The 26,116-nt window shown below is 35.7% G+C and overlaps 1 protein-coding gene across 1 annotated transcript in view; it reads left to right on the top strand.

The window, feature by feature from the left end:
- LOC131151766 (beta-galactosidase 9) overlaps positions 1-26,116 on the top strand; it is a 92,765-nt gene that overhangs the window by 25,612 nt on the left and 41,037 nt on the right. The window contains exons 5-12 of the mRNA XM_058103167.1: positions 3,421-3,513; positions 3,634-3,777; positions 3,982-4,070; positions 14,103-14,208; positions 14,941-15,028; positions 15,194-15,315; positions 15,878-16,081; positions 21,274-21,506. Coding sequence (XP_057959150.1) covers positions 3,421-3,513; positions 3,634-3,777; positions 3,982-4,070; positions 14,103-14,208; positions 14,941-15,028; positions 15,194-15,315; positions 15,878-16,081; positions 21,274-21,506 — 1,079 coding nt within the window. The remainder of the gene's footprint in view (positions 1-3,420; positions 3,514-3,633; positions 3,778-3,981; positions 4,071-14,102; positions 14,209-14,940; positions 15,029-15,193; positions 15,316-15,877; positions 16,082-21,273; positions 21,507-26,116) is intronic.

Below are 26,116 nucleotides of genomic sequence, written 5' to 3'. Positions count from 1 at the left end.
TTTCTAAGAGGTTGGGGGAGTGGAAAGGAGTTTTCTTTCATATTATTTATTTTTATCCAAGCCTGTCTCTTCTCATTTCATTGTGTTATTTGTCTTTTTTATTTTTATTTTTATTTTTATTTTAAATTTGGCGAGCATAGCACATATTGGTGAATATTTTTTTATGGCCACTGTGGATGAGAGTGGTAGCGATCATCTTATAGGATGGGAAACAGTTAGTGAAGATCTAAGAGGCAGGGGGCTCTGGTCTTGCTAATTTGGTGTCCAAAAACATTTTCTTGGTGAGGAAGTGGTTATGTCATTTTCCTTCAGAGCCTAACACTCTTAATAGAATGAGTGAGATGTTAGGTTGGAGCCAATATTATTTACAGAGTTTTGCAAATCTGCATTGAGGGATAACCTTTTCCTCCCTTTGGTTCGGTGTATGGTGGATAATTGAGAGAGAATTTGTTTTTGGAAGTTCATTTTATTGGGGAGGCTCCTTTGGCTACCTTTCATGATATTCTGATATCTGATTTCCTTTTCCTGCACAAGGGTGGGCAATATTGGGATTTCCACTTTGTGAGAATCCTAGATGAGAGCGTGACGAATGTCTTGTCCTTTTGTTCAATGAGCTTGATTCTTTTTCGTACCAGGGGAAAAAAATACAAGAATTTGATTCTAGATTCCTCTGGGATTTTTCTTGCAAGTCTTTTTTATTTTTTTGGCTTGATTCATGTTCCTATTGTAATCCTTTCTTCTAGCGTACTCTTATTGGGAAAGCTAAAGTTCCTTAAAAAATAAAAGCTTTTACTTGGATTGTGATCCTTAAACAAAATCATTAGTAATGTCTTGCTTAAGAAATGGAGACCAAATAAAGCCTTATCATTAGATGTATCTGTCTTATGTTTTTGCTCCCTCACCAGGGCAATCACATCTGTTCTTGCATTCCTGGCTTCAGACTGTTTGGAATTCATGAGAATTGGGTTCGCGCCTTCATCTGTGGATGATTTCTGTGCTGTTAATTTTTGAAATTTTGGAAGGGTAAGGAGAGTAAAGCTTTATGGAGATGCATGATTCTTGCTCCCATTCAGTGTATTTGGGTAGAGGAATGCAGAACTTTTAAGGGTGTTGTTACATCCCATAATTTGGTTGGGAGAAGAGTTCTCTTTCTTGCATTGCTTTGGTTTTCTGCAAATACTTTTTTTTTTTCAGAAATGTTTCTCCTGAATATTTGTAGAGAAGTTAGTATTGCTTTCGTTCTCTAGAGCTGTATGCCTGTATTTTAGATTTTTTTTTTCCTTTCCTTTTCATTTATTGTTTTATTGGCATGTTGGACGATGCCTTGTTCTCCATGCAGTCCTTTTCTTTTGTCACACTTCTTTCCTTTTTCTCTTTCTACTAAAATTCTTTGTTTATCTAAAGAATTTGAGTAGAGATATTTGCACTCTTCATTATCTCTGTGGAGAAGCAACTAGCTGATTTATGCAAAGTGGTTAGCTTGAGGCCATGTTAAGTTTTTACGTAGCAAGCTTGGACCATTCGATATTTATAGCCCACCTTGAGGAGGAGTGTTATGCAGATTGGAGAGTATTGGAGGGCATATTTGCACATTGTGCTATCCCTGTCATTGTATATAAATATAGAGGAGAAAAGAAGAATACCATTGATCTCTCTCTCTCTCTCTCACACACACACACACACATGCACACACATACGAACGACTTGTGATATGTTAGAAAGAAAATCAATTTTTAATAGTTTTTTGCTTACTCTGCTTGCTTCAACCTTTAAATCCCTAATTTTGTAAAAAAATAAAAAAAAAAAACCCATTAGGGGATGATCAATTAAAAATTAAACACAACCATGAAAAACATAAAAACTTGTTCCATGTAGAAATACACTACTAAAAGTAATGATCAGTATCCATGAGTTATATCATTTTGTGCTTAAAGAAACAGTAGCAGAACAATTTCCTGGAAGGTCTTAAGTTTCATATTTTGTTGGCTGAAAAATGGACAATGCTTACTAAGTAGCATCATGGAAATGAAAAATGGAGACATCATAAAATTTGGAAACAAATCTATTTGGACAGGAATGATGAGAATAGTCAATGAATAATATAGTACATTGGAGGCCTATGCACCAAGCAATCAGAGTTTATGGAACAAAATGAACTTGAACCTCTTACTATATGATTTGATTTTCAAATTCGACAAATGATGCATAAATATGTTCCTTAAAATGATATCGATGATTTTTTAATACAAAATTAGAGAACAAAGATTTATGATTGGATCCAATTAGTTAGCAATCTGGTTTGAGAAATTTCTTTTAACAAAATAAAGTAAAAATAAAGAGCAGGTCTTTCTGTGATACCAAGTCAAGCTGACAAAGTGGCTTCAGTTTGATCATAATGCTGTATTTGGAGAAAAATTAAGGATTTATGGATATTATCATGAGTGTTTATGTAAGTTTTGTTGTTATTCGGAGTTTCTTTTATAAATGAAGTGTAAAAGATAAACATTTAAGGGAGCAAGAGCTGCCAACTTTCATACAAACAAGGAACAGTTCAAATATGAAAAAAACTCAGAATGACAAAAGATCTGGGGAAAAATTAAGATCTCTCTCTCAAGGATGTCCTTTCATACTTTCAGAAAAAATGCTCATGCTACTTTGATCAAACATCAAATCTGATGAGCCATGACTCTGGAGTTATTTGAGGTACCTGAAAAATGAAGCATAGGGTTGTTTCTCAGTTTGGTGAGAGGACGTACATCTGATCAATTGGGATAGGATCTTGATTGATTGAGCACAGACATGGGTATCTCCATCAGATATTTGAAGGCGTTTTTAGCTGAATGTTAGAATTTTTAAGCTTTCTTTTTGCATCTTCGGATTATCTCTCACATGTTTAGGATCCTTCTGTTTTCAGTTGTATAAATGTGTCTGCATGCATGGATTGGAGGTCCATTTGAGCAATGCTTATTAAGTAACTAGCTTTCTGAACCTTTTGAATACCATTTCTAGTGGTATTGAGTGTTTTGTAAACAAGAACTACTAAAATGATTAATGATTATCTGATCCTATATGAGCTTTAGATCTTCATTTCACTTTTCATTTCTTATTTTCTGGTCATTATCTCGAGATACGAATTATCTTGTTTGCTTGTTTGTTTGTTTGCTTTTCACATATGCTGCCCTGAGGTAGGAAGAAATGGTTCAATCTTCTTATTTTTATTTCTCGAACCGAGAGATCCATAAATCAGGATCCTGTGGGGGTTTTGGATTATAAAAGTCATTGTGAATTTCCAGTTTTGGCATCAGATAAACATGCATGTTACACTTCTTTACTCATGTTAGTGAGTACTTAGAGTTAACTGCTGCCTGCTGATAATTGATTTAAAATTTTATCTTGGTTGTTATGTTCGATAATTTCCAGGAGGAGATGCAGCGCTTTGTTAAAATGATTGTGGATTTGATGCGAGAGGAGATGCTTTTTTCTTGGCAGGGTGGTCCCATCATTATGTTGCAGGTTGTAGCAGAATTTTTAACTGACATGGGTTTACAACTTGCATAAACAAAACCTTCTATCTTTTTGAATGATGATTTTTTTGATAGCTAGATAGGATATAATTGGAATGAGTTTTTTCAGATTGAGAATGAGTATGGCAATGTTGAAAGCTCATTTGGCAAGAAGGGAAAGGACTATGTTAAATGGGCTGCTGGAATGGCTCTTGGGCTGGGGGCTGGTGTTCCATGGGTTATGTGCAGGCAGGATGATGCTCCAGATGTTATTGTAAACTCTTTTCCTTGTGTATCTTGTGTTGAAGTCCCTTTGCACTTGTAGTCCTGCATTTATAGAAACAGCCAAGATTGCTGGCTAGGTTTGTTTATCAGAATGCATCTGTTTCAATTTTTAAATGTTAAGGCCTTTGGAGTACCATTATAAAACCCTTAAATATAAGGTTTTTTTTTTTTGTTTATTGATTTTGCTTCACAGGTAAACACCTGCAATGGATTTTATTGTGATGGTTTTGGGCCAAATTCTAATGACAAACCTATATTTTGGACAGAGGATTGGAATGGATGGTAAGATGACATCTTAAATTTCACCAGGTTCACTACAGCAGATTCTATTGGCACTTTCGCCTTTAGTGCTACTTGATCTTACCTTTTAGGAAAATAATTGATCATTTGAATTTTTTATGAAAATGAAAATTTATTCATAGAATTAATTGATGTGTGACTGGAATATTGGAAGAAGTAGAATAAGACTGGAGGCAATTTCAATAGACGGAATTATAGAGATTGGTAGCTGTCTAATAGGAGAAACTTGTCTCGTATTCTGTGAGAAATATTTCTCAAGCATTTGAGAGCCAATATTTGCATTATTAGATGAAGTATTTTTTTTTTTTTAATCTTTTTCTTTTTGAAGAAAAATTAATATAATTTGCCTTCAAGAAACTAAGTGGGCGGGGGAGAAAGAGAAATTAAATAAACTTTGGTACAATGGAAAAGAAAAACATAAGAATGGAGTAGGAATTATTGTAAACAAAAACGTAAAAGATAGTGTTGTTGATGTAAACAGAGTAGGGGATAGAATTATAAAAATCAAGATAGTATTAGGCCAAAAGATAATAAATATCATTAGTGCTTATGTTCCTCAAGTAGGCTTAGCAGAAAATCAAACCAGCTGCAGTCAGTAAAAGTAAATTCGCCAGCCACATTTATTGCCCAAGGCTGTCATCTACTTATATTTATGCTAGTCTAGATAATGAAGAGGCAGTTCATAATTTTCTCTTTCCTTATCAACTCTGATCTGTTCAGATTTTCTTGAGGCCTGGAAGTGTGGACTGAGGATTCACCTTCCATACTCTCCACCTTTCTGTTTCCATGTGAGAAGGATCTCTCTTAACTACTAAATGTCTCTGCAACTAATCCTAATCTGTCAAACTTATAATTTGATGGACCCTAGAATCTATATTCCACCACGGAGGCTGCATCAAATTGGTATCAGAGAAATTCCTTCCTTGGGTTTGTTTCTTCTGCTTGCTCCCATGTTTCATATTGGGTTGTTTTAGTTGTGTTCTTCACGTATCGCATTTAGTCATTCTTCTTGTCCTTTTAAAATGAGGCCATTGGGTTGGTTTCTTTGATTTGCATGCTGGTATTCAAGCTTCAGTCATTAAATATGGCTGCCCATCTCTATTTCAAAGATAAATTATTCAGGCTTCAAGTAAACCTTTAGTAATTGCTATTAGAAGAAGAACTTGGTTGATAAAATGGGTATTGTGGCAATAAAAATTTCTGTAGAAGAGGGAAGGACAGATCTTGAAATTATTCAAATGAAGGTTGTCTGTTGGTTGCAGAAGACTTATCTAGAACAAAATGCAGAGGAAGAGAATTTTCTAAGTCAGTAATTGACAACAACTGTTGGAAAAATTTCTGAAGTAGCGGTGGAAAAATTGAAGCTTGAAGTGGGAACACTGCAACCATATCACATTTGTTTTTGGCTCAATAAAGGGAAGGAAGTATTTGTGACAACTAGGTGCATGGTCAATTTTTCAATCAGAATCTCTAATAAAGAGTCTGTTTGTTGCGGACATAGTAACAGTGGGGACTTGTCATATTCTGCTTAGTTGTAGTTGGAAAATTGGTTGAAGAGCTGTTCATGATGAACGTAGCAATTCTTACTCTTTCTATCTCAAAAATGGTGACAAGAAGAGGAAGCTAGTTTAAAAGCCCATAAAGGATGTTGATGTGACAAACAGGAAGGATGAAATGCAGGCTAGTAGTTTGATAGAACAAACAATCATGCCCCTCAATACCAGTCAAAATGAGAAGGGCTTAATGGAGCTGCTTAACTGAAAACAAGTTATAGCAGATAAAACTCTTGGTATATTTACTCACTCTAAAGATATGAGTGAAAGTTAAGGAGTTGTCCCGAGAGAGAGGGGGGGGGGGGGGTGAATTGGATTATTAAAATTTCTTTTAATTCCTTTCGTGAATTCTTAACCTCTTGTTAATCTAGCAATCACACAACCAAACCTTATTTGGACAATCAATCAATACTTCAACACAAACAAAATTGGTTTATAATCACAAGTTTAGTGGAAAATTAATTAAGTTATAAACCTTTATAAATAAGTGTAAGTATGGTCACTTTAGTAGATTTTCAGATATTCTTCCAACAATCCAATTCAACCAAAATTATCAAAACAAGATATATAAGTTAGATTGATTCCAGCAATGCTTTCAAGATTCAGCACTTTAATAACTCAAAGTAATCAATCACAAAATATTCAATCAAGATATGAAATCCAGCTTTTATACAAGTTTTAGCTTTTGTAGCCTTGTATATGTGAATTTGATTCAAGCCTTGTAGAGAATGAAATTGGTCTTTCAAGATGATAAGCAATATGACATCCACACTCTTCCCAAAATTCAGATTTCAAATAAACCTTCAGTTAATAGGTTTTGGGTGTTGACTAATCAACGTACTCCCTTATGGTTTCCGCAATTAATATTGATCAACCAACGTACTTCCTTTCGGTTTCCACAAGTCTCAAAAACAAATTAATCTTTAGTTTATTTAAAATCCAATCCACATAGTTTTTATGATTAGGAAATTTAAATCATCCACACAGTTGATATATGCTGAAAATTAAAGAGAATAGGGAAAGAGAGTGACACCACGTTTTTTATGAGGTTTGGCTTATCCCCAGCCTACGTCCTCGCCTTTGGCAAATACCACAAAAGGATTCCACTATACCATTCCTTTCTGGGCGGAACAAACCTTTTACAAGCGTTACCCCATGCTCAAACACTCCTTAAGTAGGCCAGAGCAACGCCTCTCTAAGTGATACCTCACACTCGGTCACTCCTTCAATAGGCTAGAGCAGTGCCTCTCCAAGTGATACCCCACACTCGGTTAACGATCCAACAACCTGGAATCGTCAAGAAACAAGAAGAAATAATTGCGTACAATGATACTCTCACAATGAGCAGATTAGTACAAATTCAATCATTATGTACTTCAATATTAAATACCAATATGAAATACCATGAAGCTCAAGTGAATTTATCACCGAGTTCCTTCTGGATGAGAATTAGCAACTCAGAAATTCAGCACTTCAGTTGAGCAAAGAGTTGAGCAAAAGAGAGCAGCAAAATAGTTTTAGCTTACAAACATATTTTTCAATTATTTTGTTCTTGGTCTGTAATTTGATTTGCAAAACCATGTATTTATAGGCTTTTAAAAGTGATTTGTGTTGCCCAAGTTTACTTCGAGTATTTCCCAAGTTTTCATTAATTTTGGGGCACCAAAAACCTTAATTCAGATTTTTAAAACATTTAAAAAATTAGCCGTTAAACAGTTTTTAGACGACTAAACTATCGAGTTCAGTCTTCTAATGTCCCTTAAAGCACTAAAAATTATAGTTTGGACATAGGGTCAGACGACTGAACTGTAAGTTCAGACTTCTGAAGTCCCAGCTCAGACGACTAAACTGAAGGTTCAGTCTTTTGAGGGTGTTCTGCCTGTTCTGTGTTTCAACAAATAAATTTTCAGTTGATTGAACTAATTCTTCAGTCTTCTAAAGAAATTCTTCAGATGTCTGAAGTAAAACTTCAGTCGTTTGAGGGTGCATCTTCAGACTTTTGAGGGTACACCTTAGTCGTCTGAGCAGACCAACTTCAGAATTTTCATTTTTGGTTTCAAAAATCCTTTTTGCTCTCTTGCTTTGCTTTCTTATAGAACATTTTCCGGGTTTTGAAATAAGGTCTCTAAGTCCATAATTAACCCTAGAAGAGCTTTCATAATATTTCGATAAGATATTTAAATATGAAGTACTTACATAAAGACTTCTTATGACTTTTGACATTCTAAGCTCTTGAGTCTTCATGCCTTTCTTTAGGCTCCCTTGCTTTGTCTTTCTTTGGCTCCATCTTGTCTTTAAGCTTTAATATTCTTTAAGCTTTTTAGCAAGTCCTCTTTAACATCCATGCTCTCATGATCTTCAAGCTTTATTAGGACATCTTTAAATCCATGCTTTGACTCTTTAAACTTCATTTGATCATCTTTCTTTGAAGTATAAGCTTTGAATGATTCTTATGAGCATTTGACTTTGTATTCACATGCATGAGTACTGAAATATCATCACTTGACCAAATATGTTAAGTTCATCTTATTTGTTATCATCAAAACAAGATTTTAAACCTTGTAAGGCCAACAATGAGTGTTGTGACAACAAAAGCATGCTGCCTACTGATGTTGACCCTGTTCCCGTGAATTGTTGGCACATTGCTTTTTGATGATCGACATATTGAACAACAAATTGAAGAAGTAATTGCTGCTACCAAAGCCAAATCAAGAGTAGAACAACAAAAACAAGTTTTCAGAAGCCAAGAATGCTGGAAATACGTAATATATTTAAGGAGCTCAAGTGAAATCTACAAACATGAGCCAAAAAGTTTCTGCTGAATCACTACTGCAGGTTTAGAGAGGATCATCTGAGAACTAGGGCCACAAACTGCGGGCATGACAATGAATTCTTGAAGGGAAGATCTCCAGAATGGCTATCCACAAAGGAGAGAATGTGTTGAAAAAGGTAATCAAGGTGCAGGAAATCTAACAAAAAATTATACTCACTTTTGATTTCTAGCCATGTTGAAAGAAAAGCCCGACCATGAGACCTTATGGATGAGAAAACATGAGCTTATGCTAGTGATGCTGAAAGGTGTGAATGACTAAAGATGGCAACTCCCACTGAGGCACATTTCTATCAGGGGGGGATGATGCTGAGCTGAACAAGTCAAGTAGAAGTTAATTTTCTCTAGAGCTAGAAGCTACTCCACTCTTTTCCTTGTTAGTTGCAATAAAATTTATTAATTATTTGTATCTATAGTGTCACTAAGATGGTCTGCTCAAGTGTGTCGTTTCCCATGCTCAAGTTTATTATCTACAAAGTTTATCTATGATTATAGTGCCAAAGCTTATTTGTGAGGTCATTGAATCTAGAGAAGTCAAATCAGCTGCAGTCGGTAATAATAATTTTCCCAGGCACATTGCCCCAGGCTGTCATGTATTTCCGTTTATGCTAGCCTAGATAATGAAGCAGAAATATATAATATCTTCTTTCCATTTGTTTACCAGTTCTGAACTTTGCTAAGATCGCGAAGCAGGGTTGAAGATCCCCACTGTCACCTTCCATACCCTACAATGCTGCTATTCTGTGTGAATTCTCTCTTTGCTAACTAAAAAATATCCCTGCCAACTAATCCTAATTTGGTATAATTCTAATTGATGGATTCTGGAATCTATTTGCACCACAGATGCTGCATCATTCTTGGATGGTTGCTTTTAGCATTGATAGATTCTTGTTCACTGCTGATTGGAAGGTTTCTTTTCGTAGTATATCAAGAAGTCCTTTCTAAAGTGATGTCAAATCGCTGCTCCTTGGTGCTCGAGTCTAATCTTGTGAAGAGGGGCCCAACAGATTTGAGTTCATGTGTTTGACACATTCTTATTTTCAAGGCTTGGCCAAGGAGTAGTGGGGTGAGTTTAATGTGGAAGGGCGGGAGTTCTATTTTATGAAGAAATTGAATTTGGCGAAAGAGAGAAACTAAAATTTGGAATGTGAAGGTTTTTTGTGATGTACAAACTAAGAAAAAAAAATATTTACAGGATATAGAGGTGGTTGATTCCACCAATGAACTTCATGATAAACTGCACCGATTTTCATCAATATTCTCCATGGATGAACTCCATTGCTGGATTTCATCAATCATCATCATTGCACACAAAAATTCTATATCAACACTTGTTTTTTCAACTGAACCCCATCGACCTTAAATCTAGAGTCATACCTTGAATCCCACTCATAATCATATTGTTGTAAAGTTAGATATGGAGAAGAGATGAAAAGAATAAGAGAAGAAGAGAAAGAGGATAGAAAAGGACTGGTGGCGGTTTCCTGGGGCTCTGCATACAACTTTAAGTTTGCCTTCATATATTAGGAACAAATAAACATGGAATACTAAAATAGCCTATTCTAATACTCACTCTCTGGAGGTGTATAAATATCATCTAACCACAACTTATTACAACAACTAGACGAGGCAAGCTTAAATAAAGTGTTTGTGAAAATTTTTCCTAACTAGTCCACAGATATCACAAATGTAGTTCTCACAACCTTCTTCAACATAGAATCACTCATGAAATAATGATCAACTTCAATTTTCTTTTCCCTCTCATGAAACTTAGCTTTATTATCTCAAAGCATATATATGGGTGTCGTTACTAAGAATCCCATTCGGAGACTTCAACCACATGCTCACTCACAATATAAGAAACTACTTTATCACTAGATCTTGCTACAATAGTTTGTTTCTTGCTATGCTAGGTATCAATGTTACCCCTAACAAATGGACATTATCTAGTAGTAGACCTTTGATCATCATCTAATCCATGCCAGTCTGCATTAGGGTATCCCATGATCTCATAGTTTCTATTACATTTATATGCCAAACCTTTGCTAGGAGAGCCTTTGAGATACTGTAGAGTACTACAAATAACATCTTGGTGTGTTTGCCTGAAAATTTTCATAAATTGACTCTTTGCCACATCGCAAAGGATATTTCAGATCTATTGATAGTTAAGTAGATCAACTTGCCAACCAATTGCCAATATTGATGTTCACATTCGAAATCTAGTTGAACAATCTGAGACAACATTGCATTAGGATCCATAGGATTATCAATTGGTTTAGCTCCCTATATGCTAGTCTCACTTAGCAAGTCCAAGATATATTTTCCTTGGCATATAATCAATCCTTTCTTTCATTGTGCAATCTCAATACCAAGAAAGCAATGCAGAGTACTCAAGTCTTTGATTTGAAGTTCCACTTGAAGCCAATGCTTCAAATCTAGAATCCCGCTTTGTCACTGTCAGTGATGATGATAGCATCAATATAAACTACTAGAAGTACCAAACTTGTCTCCTTTCTGCGGATGAGGGCTGATAGTAGTGCCGGATAAAACCAATTGTAGAGACCATCCTTCTAAATTTGTCAAAATAGGCTCGAGATAGCTTAAGACCATAAATGGCCTTATGCAACGTATATACCTTACCATCCTCTCTCGAGCAAAATACCCAAAGGTTGCTCCATCTTCGTGTGTGTCTTTTTCTTCGCATCATTATACGAAATGGCATTCTTCACGTCCAATTGGTATAAGGGCTAATCAAATTAATTGTTAGCCCTGGAACATGAGAGAAGGAGGTCTCAAAATAATCAATAGGATATGATTGGACTATACTTTTTGGCAACTAATCAAGCCTTAAGTCATTCAATAGGGCTGTTAGGACCCAATGATACCTAACCAACTCCTTATAGGGTGGAAGACGCCAAATCTCATCCCTTAAGTGGTCAAGGCATTCATTTCCAAATCTGTTGCATGCTTCAACCCAGGGTTAGCAAGTGCTTCAACAAAAGACAAAGGAAATAGACAAGGAAAAAGAGCGCATAGAAATTTTTAGATTAACACTTTACCTAAAAGCTTATGCTGTTAGGTTGTGGCCAACAATATATATCAAGCTTTAAGATTCCCTCGCATGTGCAGCCCAATAGCACTTAGAGAGATAAACATATGATAAATAACACCCATTACACGGAATACAATAATTTTTAAATACCACACATTAAATGCAAGCTACGAGACTAGAACCTAGGACCTTATAGTAACCAGCTTTGATACCATGTTGGATTTCTACTTCACCTAAAAGTTTAAGCTATTAGGTTTTGGGCCAACAATGCATATCAAGCTTTAACAGGACCAAGCAGGTTAAGAGCTGAAACATAATGAGAAATAGGATAAGCAACTAATGACTCCCAAGTACATGTTTGCGTACTTTTATTTTAAACAATTGGTAAATCCAAGTCACATTTGATGGATCCTTAGAACTTGAAGTCGAATCAGTGAAGTGTAGGGGCAGTTGTACAGTGGTTATGATGTTCGTTTATACTTTTTGTCTTTCATAAACACCCAATTGTTTCTTTAGGTTAGTAACTAATGGATTTGGAAGAGTAGTGGAAGTTTTATCAAGAGGGATAAGGGTAGGAATTGACAGACTAACACATCGAGGGGAACCAGAAATGGTTGATGGGACTCAAAATAGATTCGTCCAAGGAGGATCCCGCACTAAAGAAATATGCTTCACCCTAAAGAACGATAACATCTGCACTAACTTATTTCTTGCGATTTTGGGGATTGTAATATCTATATCCCTTATGAACTCTCGAGTATCCAAGAAGGACACATTTAATAGCACGAGGAAGGAGTTTGTCTAGACCAGTATGTGGAACATGAACAAAGCATATGTTTTCAAACACACGAGGCACAACACTTAACATGGATGTTTTTGGGTATATGATAGAGAAGGGAATTTGCCCTCCTAGAATCTTGTAGGGCATTCTCTTAAGCAAAACAAGCTATAAGAAGGGCATTAGTCCTAAAGGTTTTAGGAATATGGATGTGAGACATGTGACAACGCAGAGAGCATGCTATATCAAGTAAATTTCTATTTTTCTATTAAGCTACTCCATTTTGTTGAGGAGTGACATGTATGCATGAGGTTTGATGAATAATCCTTTTGGCCGAGGAAAAAGACTAAAACTCAGTTTGACCAAATTCAACACTCATATTGAAAAATTTGAATGCTAATGCCAAATTGAGTTTTTATTTCTTGGTATAATTGTGAAAATACATTAAGAAATCTAGATCTATTATTTACTAGACAGATGTGCAAAAACATTATCCATAACAGGCTTAACATATTGATGATGTGTAAAATTCTTGACTATACATGGACCTGAAAATCTGAATGAATGAGAGAAAACAATGATTTATCACACGAGTCGACTCTATATGGACAAGATTTCCTAATATGCTTTCCTTATTGACACATAAAACACTCAAAATGAGAAATAGACTTGAGCATAGGGAAAACATTATTGTAATTTGACGAGATGGGTGGATCCAAACGAGCAGTCCACTGATCCATAGAAACATCATGGGTAGAAATTGAAGTAGTTGTATGACAGAAATTGGATTGACCACCGCCACAATCAAAATAGTACATGCCGTCCTTCTAAAGCCCTCAACTAATACTTTTCTTTGTTTGGAGATCCTAAATTACACAATCAAGGAAGGAATATGAGTATATTTAATTAACTAACTGGTAAGAGGTTTAAGGGAAATTTAGGACTGCTTGTCATATGGAGGATGCCCATCAACAACCCATGTATTGGAATGGCTAGGTAGCACTAGATATAGAAGATTGAGTTGGAGTTGTAGGACCATGTGGACAAGATTATTGTACTTCTCTTGGGACACAATGGATGATGTACTCAACCCCATAGTGGAGTGGCCAATTGCACTTGAAGTGTCAACATTAGAATCACCCTTGGCAAGAGACTTTTGACCCACAACCTAATAGCTTAAGTTTTAAGGTTAAGTGGTTTTCTAACAAGTACTTCCATAGGAGGTAAATAAATTGCCCAAATTTTCCCACTGCTGTAAACATCTTCAAGGTTACATGGTTGATAAATTATTATTCTAAATAAGACCTAATAATCCTAGTATTCAACTAATAAATAATTTTTGATGATTCATAATTAGCCCCACTAATTATGTGAAACCATAAAATTCTTCTTTTTCCAAGGATACATCTCTGTAGTTTTTCCATGCAAAGATTGGCTCACATTAAAGGCTTAAAGCTCTATGCTGCTTCTGTCCAATGCAATGTTTTTCATTTCCATTTTTAACTTTCTGTTGCAGTTTTTACACTGAAGATCATATTTTTGAGTACTCTGAATACTTCTTTACACTATGTTTTGGTTCAAATTTATTTGTTAATAAGGAATCCCATTTATACCTCTCTAGGGAATTTTCTGCTTACCTGTTCCATATCTGGTACATTAATTTACTGCTCTTTCACAACTGTTGTGTCTTTATGTAATTCCCAAGACTATTAACTTATCATGCGTGGGCATGTGTGGTAATGTATAATAGAATCACATTTGGATTGCTTTTGTGTGTGTGTGTGTGTGTTTTTTTTGGAAGGTATTCATCTTGGGGGGGAAGAATTCCACATAGACCTGCTGAAGATAATGCGTTTGCAGTTGCTCGCTTTTTTCAACGTGGAGGAAGTTTTCAGAATTATTATATGGTATGATATGAAGCTAAAAAAAACTGCCTTCTTGTCTAAATAGGGCATAAGCACTAATTTGTGATGCATCGTGGCTTCAGAATGTTGCAAGTGCAGTGTGTAGTTTTTTTGCTTATGAAAGCTACATGGTTCAAAAATTCCAGTTTGCTTCTTCTATAGCAAATTAGATGTTTACATTTTCCTATCCAGAAAGGCTTGCTGCTTCTTTCACGTCCTAATAGTTTGTGGCCAAACCTCAAATGGGATATGAAAAGTAGTAGGAAATATTTGAGCTCAAATATCGAGAGTGTAGTAGATAAACACTTATTTCCTCTGCTTTCTTTTTAAATAACAACCACGGGTCAAAAATTTGCTATGCTAGTCTAGGTTTGACCCTAGACGATCTTAAAAAATAATTTGAAAACTTTAGAAAAATATAGGTAGTTGTATGTTGTTTGGCAGTTACAAATGTGAGTGGGTAGTTTTAAGCTATCAAGTGTGACATTCAACTGCTTTATCCCTTGTTCTTTTTGGTTTAGAAGCATAAAAGAGGGGCACCTAAGGGTTTTGAAGAAAAAAAATTGGAGAGAGATAAAAAGACAGACCAAAGGTCTTCCCTGTCTATATAGTATAATGAAATGTTTGACAGATTCAAAGCATGTTTTCTAGCATAAAAATTTGGATCTCCATTATATGACATACCAATGCTACATATTGATGACCTGATGCTTTACTGCTTCTGCTCCTTTGTAGTTTTTTGGCGGGACGAACTTTGGCCGGACTTCTGGGGGCCCATTCTATATAACGAGTTATGATTATGATGCTCCAATTGATGAGTATGGTAGGTTGTATTGTTTTGGAAAAATGAAACTTATTTTTCAGTTGGAAACTCTGTCAGTTGAAGTCTTAGTAATTTTCATATTAGTCGTTAATGTCTCTTGGACTATTACCAGTGTTACATTCTCATGGAAGTCCTTGTAGAAAATGACATGCTTTGTTTTCGTAGGTATGCTGAACCAGCCCAAATGGGGGCATTTCAAGGATCTGCATGCTGGCATAAAGCTCTGTGAACCTGCTTTAGTTGCTGTTGATTCTCCTCTGTATATAAAATTGGGACCAAAGCAGGAGGTCTGTTTGAAGACAAAGTTATCCACTGTTTATGATATATTATATCATGGGATCCTCTTTCCTTATAATTTTTTGGGCTTAAAGTAAAATTTCTCTTTGCCTTTCCATTATTTTTGGGTTTCGATGTTTATTTTTTTTTCTTTCACTTGTGTGTTGTGCAAGTCAGCTTCCAATTCTAGCTCAACCGAAACCTGGAAGTTTTAGAAGATTATTGTTCTATGGTTTTATTTCCCACATACCAAAATCTTCAAAAAAAAGTATTTCTCCCTTTGCCTTTCCTTCTTTTTCTTTGCATTTTTTTTTTTTAATTTTGCCTTTTAAAACCTCACTTCATTATTTCCCCACATAGAAAATCTCTCTTAAGTCCTTCCTCTTGCTCATATAGATAAAAAAGTTGGCTGGCTTACACTGTCTTAAAACCTCATTTTATTTATCAATCTGAAAAGTGGTTTGGCAGTGCTATATGTGTTCCACGAGCTCAGTCAAGAGCATCTTTTGCAAATTGGTATTCATTTTCTTGTACCTTACATTTTAATTTTGAACTGTTTGTGACTGCTTTCAGGCCCATGTATATAGTGAAGATGTTCAGGCCAGAGGCTTTAATTCAAGTTACTCTGTAAATGAAAGCAAATGCGCAGCATTTCTTGCAAATATTGATGAAAATGAAACCGCCGTGGTGACATTCCATGGTCAAGTATATACTTTGCCACCATGGTCAGTTAGTATATTGCCTGACTGCAGGAATACAGCTTTCAATACAGCAAAGGTTTGTCTGTATCATATGTAGGATACTTGATTTTTCAAGAAGTGTAGGAGAGATTACTGTCATAGCATTTGCACATTTGAGCCACACCTGTTTGAACAGCTATAAATTTATCAGTGTATCCATCTTTATTTGCTTTTAAGTTATTACCTGAGTAGAGTTAATTTTGTTTTCTTCTCGAGGTTGATGATTTATAGCCCGTTATAAATTCTCTATTGTTATGCATTGCCACTGCCTAATATTATTTTGTTTTATTCTTCACTGTCTTATTGTGGATAGTCATCAATTGTCATCACATCTGGGTTTTTAATCAACCTGGTGTAGAACTTTATCAAGGATCCTTATATTACAATTGTCATCATGTCTGGGTTTTTAGCTGTGTGATACTATGTCAAACTGCAACATGTACCCGTGCTTAACCTGCTAGCCACCCTCCTTCTTTGCACCTTTCCTCTCTGGCGGGAGGCCTTGGCAATGGGTTTTTTGTGTAGTTGAAATTGATGTGGTGTATGAACTAAGGAGTATTTAAGCAGAGCCTGTAGTTCTTTCTGGTCACAGGGAACTCAATCTAAGTTGTAGAATAATGTCTAAATATATTTCTTTGATAGTACAAGTAATATATAAACCTTGAAGATAACTTACCTGTTTCGGTTTTTTATTTTTTTATTTTTTGGCTTATTATTTGCACAGATGTACCACAGTATGTAGCGCCAATGTATAAACTTCTACTGTAAAAATTTGAACTGAATACTTTGATTTCTACATCTCCAGAGAGACCAACGATTTTTCTCTCACAAATGCATTCATATTGATGTATGTAGGAAATTACATTTCTATCCTTACTAATAGCTCATTCATAAGATAACACAACCAATAGGTTCAGTGCATTCATGAAAGACTAGATTGGAAGCTATATGAATAGCAGCCTGATAGTCACAGTATAATCTCATTAGTAGGGCAGGGTAAAACCAAGTTCTGATTGTCATAGTATAAACACATTTCAGCTCAAAGTACTAAGGAACACTCTTGTTCCCCTATTGTACTTGAAATAACTCCAAAGTTGTGTTTGGGAGCAGTGGAGCACTGATTTCAAAACTTGGATTTGGATAATTGCTGATGTGGACTTAATACAATTTTATACTTCATTTTGTTCGAGTCCACACAGATCCAAATTGAGGGTCCGAACTCCAAGCTCCCAAACATTAGGTAAGGACAGATCATACAAATGCTTTGGGCTACTAGAATATAAGAGCCTAGCGTAATCTCAGATCTCCTTAAAACTATCAAGGTGCATACACATTCTAGCAATTTAGGATTCCAAGAATTCCATAGCAATGGGACAACTAAAACATCTTCTTATCCATATTTCATTCCTCGTCATCACTCGTCAAGAGAGAGATATTCAGACTTGCCTGGGCTTGTTAAATAAGTTGCGATAGCCTTAAACCAGTCCAATTATTCCTACCATTCGTTTCTATTGTGATTTGTGGTAGCGAAGAGGAAACTAAACTCTTGGGACTCATAGACTCCATCCCAGAGGAAAAACTGAAAATAAAAAACAAGAAGACTAACAACATGCCAACAATTCTCAGTCACCAGCAAGAAGACATAATGAAACCAACAACACACCAACTACCCACCCAAAACAGACAAGGAGACATAAAGACTAGCAGGCAGTCATATAACTGTGACTCCCTGCTCTTACCAGTATTCAGTTTACAAAATCTTGAGCAAACAAGGTGCATCACCGACTAGATCTTAATTCTTAGACAAGATAACATATAAACTGACATTTCAGCATGGCTCACATTGAGAGCTAAACAATTACAGACCTGATTGAGGCCTAAATAAGGATATCAATGAAGCCTCATCTTTTGACTCACGGTATCAAAGCTGCCAGCCTACCAATGTATGAGGTCACATGGGGCAGTTTTGTTGGAGAAAGTCTTTTGATGGGTCATCTGATTGACAAGGTTTGAGGGTTACTCTGGTGTCAATTTTTTGAAAGAACATGGGAGATTGTCAAATCAAACTGGCAGCAACGCCAGATGATTCTCAAGTGAGACTAACAGTCATTCCAGTATCCTTGGGTACAGATGACTTGCCTGAGGCCTGGGGCTGAGAGAGGTAGAGTTTGGTGTCGGTAGCAGCAGCCATGTAGTGTTTTAGGTCTTGGGTCTTTGCTATGATACCATGTTGAGGAATCACTGAAGTACCAGGGAGTAGTTAGATATCCTATTCTCATTATAATATATCCAATGCACAATAATTGACATTGTTAACCAGTACAGCTTCAAAACATATATAGTATTTTGTAGAACATATCCATTGGACTCTCTTTGTGAAACAAACCTTGGTGTTTCCAGATAAACTTTCTCCTGTTATTCACAATGAAGAAAAGCATTTTTAACATTTAACTTAGATGAGGTCCAATTCTGATTAGGAGCCAAGGAAATGAGAACTCATATAAACACGATCTTGGCAACTGGAGAAAAATGTGTTAGGACAACCAATTTCAAAGGTTTATATGGTTGGAGAGGAATGATAGGATTTTCCATGGTCTGCTTCTTTAGATCTTATCTGGAATAGAGTTGTGTTTTTGTCTTCATTGTGGTGGTTCACTTCTGGTTGGCTTGGTAATATGGCTTTCTATGGTATTCAGTGCAATTGGTTGGGGGCGTTGGCCCATTTAGCCTAGTTTTTTGGTTTCTTTATTTTGTAGTAGTTTTAGTACTTCTTTTATTTTGTAAAGTGAGGATTTCTCATTCACTTTGTACTCTCCTATTCTCTTTTAATGAATTTATTCTTTTTTCTATAATAAAGTAATCAATTTTGTAAATTTGAATGTAAATTCGTAAATACAAGTCTAGCTTCCATCGGTTCAACTGATCCATGTGGCAAATATTTAATGGCATAAAAATATCATCAACCAACAACTGTCTTTCAATGAGGAAGAGGTACAAGTTCCCATGTATGATTGTGATGAAGAGTATGCATCTATTTATCCATTGATATCCTCTAGCCCTTATCAAACATAGCATCCTGCATTTGGAAGAGGCAGTGATGAAAGCTAAGCAAGAAAACCATGATATGAGATAGTGACAATACAAGAAATTTAATGATTTAACAGCCAAAAAAATCTTTGAATGGGATGTGAGTACAAGACCTAATTCGTCTCTGAAGAGCTATAAGTAGCTACATGATTACTAGATGGAAAAATATTAATTACCTGGAGAATCATTAGAATATTCAAATGGAGATGGACCATCAGATGTATTAGCTCGTGGTGGAGGTGTGGATTGAAGGGTCTTCCGGTGCTGGTATCCTTCAGTGATGGAAGGAGTGGAAAGTTCTGTATGCTTGATTCAGATGTGAAAGGAAGGAAGAGGAACGAATGAGGACAAATGGGATGACTCATTGGAGAAGTTAGGAGATGATCCAAAGAATGTGACATCTTTACTAATAAGCTGGCGACAAGGAGGGTAACAACACACAAAAACACAAATTTGAGAGATTTAGGATCAAGTTTATCTATACAGGGGTCCTAATGGACATAAATACGTATACAAATGTATGCAAACCGTGGGAACAAGGATCTTGATATGGAAATAATGAATCTGATTATGAAGATTTAAAAAAGGTTGGTAGTTAGTGAGATAACAGTCAGTAAGAATAGCATCATTGATTAATGAGATAACAGTCACTAAGAATGCATGTTCCCAATAGATTTGGTCACAGACATCTGAAACATTAGATTAAGAGAAACTTCCAATAAATTGCTAGATTATTTTGTTATGGAGTATAGATGAAAGATGGAAAATGATACATGCCTTGAGATGCCATAAAACATTAAAAGGGATATGAAGAATATTCGAAGGCATAACCCGATAACAAAGTGTGGATTGGGCATACCAATCCTTATTTAAGACGGAATCATTGAGCAGGAGGAACAGAGTCCAGAAGACTATCTGAGATGTGGAGGACCTTTGATGAATTATATTTTAGCCTATTTAGTTTGGTGCCATGAAGATGATTAAGCTGTGATGGGTTTAATGCAGTATGCTTCTTATGGGGTCTCAAGAACTGAATATGAGCCCATTTGTGACCAAATTCTTGGGAGCCCAAAACTTCTTTCTTTGGCCCCTGTTTCTCTCATCTTTGTAGAGCAACCTTGACTGAACAGACTGGACCCCTATTAGTAAATCAACCAAAGAGATCTGAGTTTACTACTTTAAGTGGTGGTCAAGGTGATAGAGGAGGTTGTGTATTAAGGGAACGTCCCATCCTTCACTATTTATCCTTTAGTTTACATTAGTCAGCTTTCTTTGTCAGTTGTTATCCTCCTTTCTAAACTTGTAGATTTACTTTTGAAGAGGGCATTAGTAATGCACACTGGAAGGTGGATCCTCACTCTCTCCTTGTTTTTCAGCGCTTGATGCACTTGAATTACTTTAAAGGTTTTAAATTTGCTGGCTTTTCTTGTTCATGGAGAATCTCTATTATTACTTCTGAATTTTTGGTCTACATGAGTTACAGAGAAGGGATGGCAGAATAGGTTTGAAGGTTACTTTAGGTTTGAAGGTTGGCTTTTCTTGCTTGATAAACCTTTTTGGCACGATGTGTGAAATTTATTATTTATTGTGCACATGGCCTTTGGGGTTGGGGGGGGGGGGGGTGTTCGGCTCTCTTTAGAAGAACTATATCTGTGCAAATTTTCCTTAAAAAGTTATTTTTCTTTTGCATAATTAAGAATTTTTTAAAAATGGGTGATACACAACATCATTTAATGCACGTCCGAATATGCTTATCTGACTAAACCTTGCGAAGCAAAATGTATTTATATATATATTGAATGTGCTTATTTCGCTCTTCTGTTTTGAAAACTTCCACTGTATTCCTTTCCTTTGTCTATTTACAATGTCATGCTGAAAACCTTGCCTTGAAAAATATTAATATTTTGAGGCCATTTTATTCCTAGTATTTTTTTAAAATAAATTGTGAGCATTTAGTTGTACAATGCTTTTGTTGTTACCTTTGCTTGAAAACATGCCATATTAGGTAAATAATAGATTTTCATACTTAATGAAATGAATACAAAGTAAATGAGCTTGAGATCATTTTTCGACTTATGGTGTAAGCCTTTTAATTCTTTGCAAATTGCTCAAGTCTCCTTCTTTCTTTCATGTTTGGAGCAGGTTGGGGCACAAACTTCCATTAAAACTGTAGAACCTGTCTTGCCTCTTTTTCCCCATATTCATGTACCTCAACAACTACAGATTCAGAAAGAAAGTTCTTGTATTTCTAGAACGTGGATGACTGTAAAAGAGCCAATTGACCTATGGAGTGAGAACAATTTCACGGTTCATGGCATATTGGAGCATTTAAATGTTACGAAGGACCATTCTGATTATCTATGGCATTTCACTAGGTACTTCATTCTCTTATTCTCACAGCTGTCTAAAGTAGGGTCAGACTCTTAAATAACAGAATTTTTTTTTATCCCTTTGGGTAAGTTGCATCGACACCTCGTAGGTTTGCATAATAACGCTGATACTCTCATTTCGGAAACAGCACCAACACAATTTTAGGTTTAGTACTTTGTTAATTAAGACTCCATTTCTTAATATGCCATTAAGGAACACATCTATACATTATGGTGCTTTGTCAGTTTTAACCAAATTATTTTAGAAACTGAAATAATAAATGAGCAGGGGATGTTATTCTATCCAACATTGGGTAGGTAGGCATGGTGTGCTTGTATTAAGTGCTACTTGACACTACAATTCAGTTACATGAATGTGTGGTCCTTTGACTTTTATCCTCCCTCCCACGCACGGACTGAGTCACAAATGCTGCTAAAATTGCCCTTGCTTCTGTTTAGTATTCTCCAAAGTCTGTTGGATTACATCCATTTCATCACTGTTGGAATATGAACTCTGTGGTAAGATTGTTCGATGTCTTGAACTTGGAATGTTCAGGTTTAGCATACTTTGAAGTTCCAAAATAGCCTGATCTTTACGCTTCTTGATTAGGCTAATGGAATTCATAGACTACGAAGACCAGTTCTGGGATTTTGGCATCATTCTGTGCCAACATGTTAATGTACATACGTAATACATGTGTGTTAGTTTGCTGCCATTTGGCCATAATCGAGAGCTCAAGTTCTTTATTTATCTATTTTTTTATATTTCAAACCAATAAAATAATGCTGTTTATTCTATATAACTTTGTCAACAAAGTTATGGCATAGACTTATATTGTTTATTTCATTAAGGTCGTTGATTGGAACTCCTTGAGAAGGGGTAGCAATGTAGGTTTTGAAACAGGAGTGTTAGTGTGATTGCAGAATGGTTGGGATGCCACCATGAATGTTCAATTTAAAACACATATTTACTTCCGCTCTAATGTTAATTACTTATTTTCTTCTGCCAAAATTAATTAGTATTACAAATTAAAAATGTCTAATGAAAGGACATAAGGGTTTCTTAACTTCCAGTGAACTATTTTCACCATAATGGGCATCACAGTCGTTGATTATTTCTTTTTAAACTAATGTGAACATATCTCTATAGGGTGAATCATTTGAAGTAAATGGAATCTTTTCAAATATCCCTTCCTCTCAATTGTATTTTTTTTTTTTTGCAGAGTTTTATCAGAAATTGCCCTTTTAGCAGTATCTCACAAGTCATAATGTCTTAAAATTCTCTAATTTCACTAAAATTATGGTCAAATTTCAAATTTTGGTAGGGCTTGGAACAAAAAATGAAGGTTAAAATTCTAATTTCAGCCAAATTTTTGGGGATAGCGGCTGAAATGGGGAGTTTAACTGAAGAACTGGGAAAAAAAGTAACAGCTAAATTTGTGGTCTTTTATTTTGTTTCTAAATTATCATAATCATCTGTTGTAGTATTTTCCAAAGTGCCTCATTAGTTCAGTAGGAGGTGGTGTTTACTGTTTAGGTTAGAGGAGGCGGGGTTGGGTCCGGGTAATTTGGTGTGTAAAAGCACTGCCCTGTTGGGCTAAAATGGTTGTGGTGCTTTTCCATTAAGGTAAAGTTCCTTTCACACAAAAAAGAATAAATTGGGATTACAAGAGAATGGGCGGGATGCAAATATGGGATTTAGAAGTTCCTCATAGAAATTTTGGACATTCATTTCACACTTTTACCTTTTCATGTTCAATTGGGGAATGATAAATGGGTTTGGAGCTTTGATCCTTCTGGGGAATTGTCTTGTAAATCTTTTTTCTTCTACTTGGCTTGTGACTTTACTACAGATACTTTTGCTTTGTATCCTTTAATTTGGAAATATAAAGCTCTCCCAAAAATTAAATGCTTTTATTTGGACTGCTATACTTGAAAGAATCAACACCAATGGTTTAATTCAGAAGAGAAAACCTAATAAAGCTCTGTCACCTAGTGTTTGTGTCCTTTGTTTGAAGAATGGTTAGCACATCTTTTTCTTCATTGCCATTTCAGGGTGGCTATTTGAAATAAATGATTTGGTACATTTGGTGAAAATTGGGTTTGTCCCTCCACATTGAAGATGTTTTGTATCATCATGTTTAGGGGTTTTGGTGAAGAAAACGATAAGAAAGGTTTAGGATGATGCACTGTTATAGCCATTATTTGGTGTGTTTGGTTGCAGAGGAATGCTAGATCTTTCAAAGTTGTGTCTACTACTTACAACTTGCTTTGCAGTAGAGTGGTTTATCTTGTGAAGTTGTGGGTATCAGCAAAATAATTTTTTTTGTTGTGTTTCTTTGGAAGACCTGCAGTGGGATTGGTTGGCTCTACTACATTGAGTTTTAGTTTTTGGGTTTAAGCTATGATCTTTGTAACTAGTTTCTTTTGTTGTGAAGGGAGGTTTTTTTATTTTCCCTATTTTCTCCTTTTTATTTTCTTCTTTCTTTTTCTTTTCTGCTGTACATTCTTCTTATTTACAGTAAATTTTTTGTGTATTAAAAAAACCATAGTTTTCCCCTTTCTTTCTTCCTCATAAAAAGTTTCATTTGAATAAAGGCATTTCGGGAAGATGTTTGAGTGCGTAAGCTATCGTTCATTTCCTCATTTGTATCGTATTTTTTCTCTTCAATGTTTTGATTTCTTCCTATTATATTTTTTTTAGAAGAATTCCTTTTCATGGGATTTTCATTTTAGGAGGGGTTTGAAGGATAGAGAGTTGGAGGAATGAGCATCTTTATTCATTGTTATGGATGGAAGCTTTATCTCCAACAGGAGTGACACAAGAATTTGGACTTTGGATTCATTAGGGGATTATTTGTGCAAATATTTTTGTTTTTTATTTTATATGGTTACGGTTGATGTGTCTTTTCCTCATTTTCAGGGCTAGGGATACTATAAAGCTCCTTCTAAGATTTAGCCTTTTGTTTCATGGTTGCCCTTAGTAGAGTCAACACCAAAAATCTACTTTAGAGTAGGAGAAGCTTTGTCTCTAGATATGTGTTAACACCACTTTGAATAGAGTAGGAAAGAATGAGTTTCTATTTATGCCTGAGCATACTCCTAATTGAAATTGATGGTTTGGGTTTTTGTTGATGGTGAAATGGTTTTTGGAGGGGATATCATCGGTTATTGGAAGATTAGGAAGTGGTTTTTGAAGCATGAGTGTTGAAAGCGTTAGATATTGGCTATCTATTTGTTCAAAGATGGGAAAATTTTTGGAGTTACGTTTGGGATGGAAGGGTAAAAGATTTTCAATTTTTGTTTCTGGTAGGGCTAAATAAAATGGGTGACTAGGGTTTGTTTAGGAATTTTGGGTGGGTATGCAGTGCAGATTTTGACACCTAGACAATCATCATCTACTGTTGGTCCTTATTTTGTCTGAGGGTGATGGTGATTGTTATAAAGCAGCTAGGGTTTTTAAAAATGGTTGTGTGAAGAAGATGCATAGGAAAGTGCTGGGCCTTGCAAAAAGTGGGCTTGATGAGTTAAATGGAAATGATGTGGGTTTAAAATGGGTTGAGCGAAGCATTATAAATACTACTTTGCATTTGGCAAAGCATGGGTATTAAAAAACAAAAGGCTTTGATGTATACAATGGGCTTTCTGGAGCTAGTCCAGAGCACAAAACACCAAAATATTTGCAGCCAATTATGTCTCAAATATTTAGGATCATGAGATGAAGAAGACGTAGGGCCAAAATTTGCAGGTGCGCAAATCTTTCTAAAAGGTTGACTTTAAATAGGAGGAGGAGGTGGTTTCATCTTCATGACAAGCTAATGGATATAAAGGCATTATAAGGCAAGTGGCAAAGGCTAGGAACGACTTAGTAGATTGATGAATTCATGTGACTTTTTTAATTCTATAGCGGTGATAAAAGTGGTATGAAGAGAAAGTGGCTCAGGATCATCCTTTGCCCAATATCAATAGGGATAGGTAGATAGAGGCTAAGAAAGTTTGTGGGGATGATGCTCAAATAAATATTGATGTTGGGGGGCAACAAACTATAGACAAGGGAATTAACTAAGATAAGTGTAAGGAGAGTAAGGTTTATCTTTGTTGGGCAGCGATGAAGGTGGATATTAATGGTCAAAAGAGGGATTCGAAAGAAAATGATTTTAATATTAAGGAGAAAATGCAATGAGGAGATATGTTGGAGGATGAAAGTGATGTCTCTACTATCTAGTGAGTTTGATTGTGATGAAGGTCTGTTATTAGGTGAAATTCGGAACAGCGAGAACAAAGGATTGTTATTGGACGAAGTTCAAGAACATCGTGGTTATAAGTCTGATCATCTTATTTACTTGAGGAGCTATCATACATGCCTCCATCTCTGTTGGAGGGCTTGGCGTGGATTCCTCTTTTTGAGGAAAAAAGGGAAGAGATATTGCTTATCCCTATGGAGAAAGTGATGGGAAGGATGTACCAGCGTGGCACCGTTTGGATAAGATGGGGTTATGTTTGTATGGTCTTGGAGGAAATGAAGTTCATTTGGATGGTGGGGCCAAAAAAGTGAAAAAAGGCCAGTGGGAATTAGCTAATTTGCACTGTTCTATGAATTATGATGGCAAGGGATT

The sequence above is a fragment of the Malania oleifera genome, chromosome 3 (assembly GCF_029873635.1).
Source record: "Malania oleifera isolate guangnan ecotype guangnan chromosome 3, ASM2987363v1, whole genome shotgun sequence".
Classification (NCBI taxonomy): domain Eukaryota; kingdom Viridiplantae; phylum Streptophyta; class Magnoliopsida; order Santalales; family Ximeniaceae; genus Malania; species Malania oleifera.
This window is presented reverse-complemented; position numbering and strand designations above follow the sequence as displayed.